The sequence below is a fragment of the Pteropus vampyrus genome, unplaced genomic scaffold (assembly GCF_000151845.1).
Source record: "Pteropus vampyrus isolate Shadow unplaced genomic scaffold, Pvam_2.0 Scaffold135, whole genome shotgun sequence".
NCBI classification, from domain to species: Eukaryota; Metazoa; Chordata; class Mammalia; order Chiroptera; family Pteropodidae; genus Pteropus; species Pteropus vampyrus.
Window position 1 is genome coordinate 40,269 of NW_011888916.1, and position 5,298 is coordinate 45,566.

Below are 5,298 nucleotides of genomic sequence, written 5' to 3' on the forward strand. Positions count from 1 at the left end.
ACACTCCTTTACAATGTCTTCAATGTCCTGCTCAACCCTTTGGTCTATAGTCTGAGGAACAAGGACATCAAAGTGGCTTTTCTCAAAGTGATGGGACAGGGTGGCATGCACACATGAATTGGGAGCTGGGAGAGGCCTGGGGTAGAATGTCCATTGCTGAAGAAGGGGACAACATTTATAGTGTATGAAACCAACATTGTGCATTTGCACCAACATAGTGCTTGGTCAGAGGAACAAATGTGGCACATAAAACCAATGTGGCTGTCTTGGTCAGCTTGCTACACTGTGGTGCAGTGACTTATAGCAGCAAAAGTTTTTTTACTGCTCATGTTCCATGACAGTGGGAGGTGTCCTGTGGCCTTCTGCCATTGGATTCTTGGTTGAACATGAAGGAAGAGGTTCTATCTGAAACATGCCATGCTTAGGACACAGGGAAAAGAATAACAGTTGACATATATGATATCTCTTAAAGTTTCTGCTCAGAAGTGACAAACATCTCTTTGTTCACATCCTATTGGCAAAAGCAAGTCACATGGTCAAGCCTAATGGCAAAAGAGCAGGAAGTATCTTTTTCCCCAGAGAAAAGTAATGCAGGTCACATGGCAATAATTATGGATAAATAATCCCTCTAGAGTAAGAGCAGTAAATAATGAAGTTGATAATGTAATGTAACATAATGGCACTGGAACCAATAGAATATATGTAACCCACATGAAACATGGTAACTGTAAGTGATATAGTACAGGGACACAGTAGAGTACCAAGGTGAGGTAGGCACTCAAAGTGATACATGTAAACAATAGATATCTATAGACAACATTGAAAATTAAGCCAACGGTATATGGAAACAATGCAGCCCAAGGAGCTAATACAGAGTACTCTGCATTGTATTGTATAAGGACACGGAACCTAACATTAAGTGACTTGAGTTCTAGCCCATGTTTGCTAACTAGTATTGTAACTTGGGACAATTTACTTCTCTTATCTGGGTCTTACTTTATTCTTCTATAAAATGAGCACTTTAAATTTAATTGACTCTGTGTCTCCAAACTTCTATATTCTGGTAGGTGGAGTGCATGAAATTGCAATAAACTGTAAATCCTCTGTAAACCATAAGGTGAATAAATAAACTATAGAAAAATAAGAGTTGTTGCATGTGTGTTGCCCATCTGTAAACCATATGGGCAGCACACATAGCAGTGGCTCATTATTCCCAGAGATCTAAATGACATATAGAGTTCTCTAAGAATCCTGGCAGAGAACTTCAGAGTTAGCATAGACATGCAGCTCTCCTCCAGGCCCCAGTGGCCCAAGGATCTTGGGGATAAGTCAATTTAGTTTCAGCATTTCTTGTGCATACATTATGGCCCAGCCAGTATGAGACCCCATGGAAACCAAGAGAGATATGTGGAGAAATTTACAGATATGAAACTGTAATCCAGAATCCAGTGATCTGTGGTGACCAACGACCTCACCGCAGTGAAGTTCCCTCAGTGGGTGTCAGATGCAGAAGACCAGGTTATATCTCACCCACTCCTACCGACCACTGCACACCTTAGTACTTTGTAAGCCCTCTGGAGGTTGGAGTTAGAGAGAGGAGGAGGAAAACCCAAGAAGATTAAATTATTACTCCCACCAGTGGAATAACAGCCTAAAATAGAAATTAAGTTTAATTATTGAAAAACCAAGCTGCAGAATTCAGAGGAAATAATAGAGAAAAATGGAACAGGGAAATCTACTTATCGAGAGCTGACAGGTAGACTCTTGTGAGAAAAGAAGATTTAGCAGATGCCTGAGGATGAGAAGGAATCACCCATTCAAATAGCCAGGAGAAGGGCATTTCAGGAAAGGGGACAGCAGGCACAAAGGCCCCAAGTCAAAAGAGGATTCCATTGTCCATGGACCTGGAATAAGGTCCATATTGTGGTAATAATAAGGATCCCATAAGAAGAGCCCTACAAGAAAATGCACTCTAAGTTCAGTGGGAATGTGTGGGTTCTTCTTATGGGAGTGGTACAGTTTTAGGGATGACAGACCCCACTGTGGGTATGACTTGAGGTGACTGGAAAGGAGATGGCAGCAAAGATCATTGGGGATGAGAATGTCAGGGACTCATAGTTCCAGAGTGAGAGGAAAGAATCACTCTTTTAGAGAGCTGAAGGGGATGTGGTGTTCTCAGGGAGAATTCCAGGTTAAGGATGTTTGGAGGGGAAGTCGCTGATTATGGTGCCAAAGCTGACAAAGAAGAACGAGGGAAAGAACTGGAGAACTCTGTGCTTGGAATTTACACATATTTATCGTACATAATCATTCTCTTATTTTTTATCACCATTTAAAAGATTGAATAGACATGTTATTGGATGCTAACATTATAATATTGTTTTCAGGTAACAGACTATTCAGTGAGATTGTGGTTGTATCTTGTTAGGTAAAAATATAGAGTCATTTTGTTTGTTGAAAAAGAGTTTGAATGTTCATAGAGGGATGCATATGGAAGCAGATTAGCCCAAAGTCTGGACTGTAACTGTTACCATTTATTACCTCTTGGTTCCAAATGCAGATTTCAATCTATGCTGTCTAATAAACAACATAATTCCCTTAAATATTTCTCCTTTAAAATAAGCATGATGCTAAACTTCTTAGAAGGCACTGGAGGGACAATGCAGGAAGAATGAGGTTCCCTGCATTTTCCAGGCTGGGCCACTTGCGACCCAGAAGATACTATGACCTTGGAATCTCAGTCTGGTGCCCTCTCATCGTGGAAATCTGAGCTCCACACTGCCAGCCACCTGCCTGATTCTCTCCAGAAGCCCTGGAGTGTTCTGCGCGCAGCCACCTTGTGCACTTGCAGCAAGCCTCTACCAGCATGTATGCAGCACCTGTAGTCTTCAGGGTCACAGAATGAGAAGTTATTCCATCTGCAAACACATGCACTATGGAGGCGTTCTGTCCCATTAGCACCCAGCATCTAACTGTATGTTAACACCACTGTTTGCTAATTGCTGGCTCCCTTACCTACACTTTGGAAGGTGGCCTATAGTTCGCAACTCCAGAGGAACTCCGGCTTTGCCAAACCAGTGATATCTTCTGCCTTTCACGTGGAACACACTTTCTCAAATGAGGTCAGAATCCCTCCCAGGTCTGTCCTAACTTGACTACTATCCCTTGGGCCCTTGGATACCACATAGTGTTTCCTTATGTCTTATAGTTACTCTCATCATAGTTAATATTTCTTTATATTATATCTCCCCTGTTTAACTTATTGAGTAGTTTCTATCTCCTTATTGGACAAAAACTGTTACAGTCTCTCTGACGCTTCAAAGTATATGTTATATTCTCCATTTTACCAAAGAGAAAAACTGAGGCTCAGAAAACTCATGATCAGTGTGCTTAGGGAGCCATACCCTAAGCCCTACTTAGTTAATGAAGGGGCTGAGATTTCAGCTCTGTTCTGTCTATTCCATCTCTAGTTGCTACCACCCAAATTTTCAACCTTTGAGCTTCCATCTATGTCTTATGTTCCTTTCCATAATGAGCATCATCCCGTGGCCTCACTCAGAGACCCTGCCCCAGCCTGTTAACTTGAAGAAAGCTCTCTTCACATCTTTGTTTCTGAGGCTATAGATGATGGGGTTGAGAAAGGCAGAGATGACATTGTAGAACAAAGCCAGTTTCTTGTCTCGCTCTGGGGAGGCATCGGCCCCAGGGTTCATGTACATGAACATGGCAGGTCCACAGAACATGGTTACCACGGTGATGTGGGAGGCACAGGTGGAGAAGGCCTTGAGTCGACCCTGCTTTGAAGGGATTCTCAAGATGGTGGCAAAGATGCGAATATAAGAGGTCAGAATGAAGGAAAGGAGTACCAGGAGAAGGATGAAGCCCAGAATGAAATCAACTCAGTCATTGAGGGATGTGTCTGCACAGGCCAATTTTAGAACAGCAGGAACCTCACAGAAGAAGTGATTGATCTCATTGGGGCCACAGTAAGGTGGGCGCATTGTGAAGACAATGTAGACTAGAAAACAGCTGACATCCCACTATCCACAAAAGACCACCATAGCCCCACACAGCCATGGGCTCATGATAACCTTATACCTAAGTGGGTAGCAGATGGCTACATACCTATCATAGGCCATGACAGAGAACAGCCAGCCCTCAGTGATGCCCAACACCAGAAGGATGTACATCTGCATCACGCATCCAATATAGGAGATAGTTTTCTTCTGGTAGACCAGATGCACCAACATCTGGGGCACAGTGGTGGTAACATAACTCATGTCTAGCATGGAGAGGACTCTGAGGAAAAAGTACATGGGTGTGTGGAGGCGGGAGTCCAGGTGAATCAAGGTGACAATGAGTCCATTGCCCAGAAGTGTAGAGAGATAGAGGAAGAGAAAGATGTTGAAGAGGATTATATTAATTTTTGAATCTCTGGAGAAACCCAGAAGGACGAACTCAGACACGGAGCTGTGGTTCTCCCAAGAAAAATACTTCATTCTCCTTCAGCTGCAGAAAAAGAAATAGACTTGCTAGTGGCCCAGCTTAGCCTCATATTCAAGTAACACAGTCATTCAGTTGCTGGGAAGGCCAGTGGTTATTTGGATCCTACTTAGGAATAATATCAGTTTAGAGATGGAGGTCTACTTGGGGTGAAGCTAAATTTGAGGACGGGAGGGAAACCTTCATGGAAATTTCTGTTTCTCAGCCCCAAATCTTTTTTCAAGACCTCCATGGTTTTATTTCATTCTGTCTATCAGCTCCCGCAAAGCCATCTGCTTTCCTTCCCTTCAGGAGCTACCAACACATGGTGCATTGCTTGCGGGCTCTTTTCTCCTAGTCCTGGCTGAAGAATGAGACAATGAAGATTTGAAGCTCTCCTCCCTTTTATCTAGAGACAAGCAGTAAGAACACTTTCCTTTGAGGCTTTAAATATCTGATTACTCTAGTTATATAGACAGGGTGACTCAGATATGTGGAGCAGATATATAACTCCAGAAACCTTAAAAGTATTTAGAAAGTTTTACCCAGGTCTGTGTTTCTTGAATCTTTTGGCCTTCCAGAAGCTTCCTCACATCAGATTTTCTTTTAGGTGGTGTCTTTCACTGCTCTGCCTTTTCCTGGCCTTACCCATAACTAAAGGAAAGAGTCTTCGTGTTTGACCCTAAAGCTATAATTGAGGCAGAATAACAGCTGTCTTTTTTGCTTAAAGACAGATTTGGCATCTCTAAGTCCTTTCAGCCTGGTAGAAATGCTCCTTCCAATGGTAATCTATCCTTTAGAGTCCCTTTCTTTCCT

At 42.7% G+C, this 5,298-nt stretch overlaps 1 protein-coding gene across 1 annotated transcript; it reads right to left on the bottom strand.

The window, feature by feature from the left end:
* Window positions 1-3,551: 3,551 nt before the first annotated feature.
* On the bottom strand, window positions 3,552-4,499 carry LOC105297180 (olfactory receptor 2A12-like). Its single transcript, XM_011367690.1, is given in 1 exon segment — window positions 3,552-4,499. A coding segment is annotated over 1 exon segment (948 nt).
* Between the last annotated feature and the right edge of the window lie 799 nt (window positions 4,500-5,298).